The sequence below is a fragment of the Octopus bimaculoides genome, chromosome 5, assembly GCF_001194135.2.
Source record: "Octopus bimaculoides isolate UCB-OBI-ISO-001 chromosome 5, ASM119413v2, whole genome shotgun sequence".
NCBI lineage: Eukaryota > Metazoa > Mollusca > Cephalopoda > Octopoda > Octopodidae > Octopus > Octopus bimaculoides.
This window is the reverse complement of record NC_068985.1, coordinates 28,897,470-28,899,472: the sequence shown is the minus strand read 5'-3', so window position 1 is coordinate 28,899,472 and position 2,003 is coordinate 28,897,470. Positions and strand designations below refer to the sequence as shown.

Sequence of the window (2,003 nt, the reverse complement as noted above, 5' to 3'; positions counted from 1 at the left end):
ATACACACACACACACACACACACACACACACGCACACACACACACACACACATATATATATAATGCAGAGTCTTTCTCTCCCTCTTGTTTTTAGGTTTCAGTTACATAGCTGCGAATACAAAGACTAACACCCCAATCTGTAAGAGGAATGTCATATATGAAATGAAATACGTTGTGACCACTGAAGCAATACAAGACATAACGATACAAGAAACGAGCGAAACAGCCAAGACCATTACCACCACAAGTTTAACTACTAAAACCGACGAGTCCACCTATAGTTCAGCTACAACAAGTCAAGTATCAACTGCTCTTCCATCCGACGCTGAAGGTTAGTATGTAAATTTTGATTGCTCTCATTTACCCTCCATGTTTGCGCTGGTTCTTCACCTTTTGGACTTCTTACATGGAGAACTGCCAGACTTCCTCAGGGTGATCCCCCCCACCCCACATATAGATATATGCTTAGCTTTGACTGGCGGTGGCCCTAGGGAATGAATGTGAACTATTGAAGAATCGGTTACTTATTCTAAGTGTTGGGGAGATAAACATAGAAGATTCTTCATTAGCTCCTATTACTTTAATGTTTACAGGATGGGCATACTTCGTCCGGTGTAATTTCAATCTATTGTAACTGAGAAATATATTATCTTTGGCTAGAAAACCAGCATTTATTGAGAGCTCTAACCTGTACTCATAATATAAATATAAACATACTTTTCATCCGATCTTTATTGACATTTCCCAATCTAATTCTTTGTATATTACACTCCTCATGATAAGTTACCTCGGTCTTTTCACCCCCTCCCTCACATAAGCTTTTACAAATATATTCAAATGTAATTTTAAATATAATTATAGATATATTTTTCAAATGAATTTGATGTTTTAGCAGCATTTCAACGTTCAATATTAGGTAAAATTTAAACGATCAATTTCTAATCACATGGACTCTGCGTCCTAATAAGTTGTGGAAGGTGAGGGCAGCTACTTTGAGTAATATAGTTGCTATTTATGGATTAAAAAAATATTTTTGTCTTTGATTGGTATATTGTGTTTTCCTTTCATGCAAACTGTATATGCGATCATTTATTTTTCAGATCAGAATCACTATACTTCAGCAATGACAAGAAAATTTGAATTAAACAATGTACAAGAGAAGAAATCAGTGGTTGTTAGAAGTAGAATAGAATGTGCTGCATTTGCTCTCCGTGAAAAATCAACTTCAATCATATACAACAAAGATAGTAAAATATGTACCATCTACGATGAAAGCAGTAGTAACAATATTCAATGTCAGAATAATAAGTGGTGTTACTCTTTCATTTAAGAAACCATTGGGATTGTTATGGTGTATATTGCAGTTAATGATATTTCACCAAACATTAGTCGAAACATACAGTGAATTAACTTCACTAAGGTATTCAAAGTGTTTCGCGAGCAGTAGAATTTTCATGTGGTAATTGATGAATATGTCTTTGTGGCCTCTTTGATTAACTTACCCATTGCCAAGAATAATTTGGTTCATTCTCTTAATAAGACAGGTTTCAAGATTAAACTATTTCCCTTTCCGAACGTCGGTAACATCTTTAAAACTTTAAATGGGTAAGGTTGCGTTGTTTACTTCACCCTTATTATTAATATGATATCATGTTTTTACTTCAAAGCACTGATCCGCAATTATAAAATCAAATAAACTATAAATATATAAACACTACCGGTGAGACTTTTAAAATGACTATTCAATTTTTCGAACAAGGTATTTTAGAATCCTATGTTTTGTCACAGTGAAAAAACTTGGACAGAAATATGTGAAAACTATGTAATTTCTTTTTTATTTCTAGTTTTCTTTTTTTTAAATTTTGTTCTTAAAAATAAAGGAATGTTGAAACAACAATTTTTTATGTTCAAACAGTAGATTTGAAGGTATTCATTTTGCTTCGTCATTAAGAGAGAGAGAGAGAGAGAGAGAGAGAGAGAGAGAGAGAGAGAGAGAGAGAGA

The 2,003-nt window shown here is 33.6% G+C and overlaps 1 protein-coding gene across 1 annotated transcript in view; it reads left to right on the top strand.

The window, feature by feature from the left end:
• Positions 1-1,708, top strand: part of LOC106868353 (uncharacterized) — a 21,990-nt gene extending 20,282 nt beyond the window's left edge. The window contains exons 5-6 of the mRNA XM_014913568.2: positions 96-332; positions 1,102-1,708. Coding sequence (XP_014769054.1) covers positions 96-332; positions 1,102-1,331 — 467 coding nt within the window. The 3' untranslated portion in view covers positions 1,332-1,708. The remainder of the gene's footprint in view (positions 1-95; positions 333-1,101) is intronic.
• The last annotated feature ends 295 nt before the right edge of the window (positions 1,709-2,003 follow it).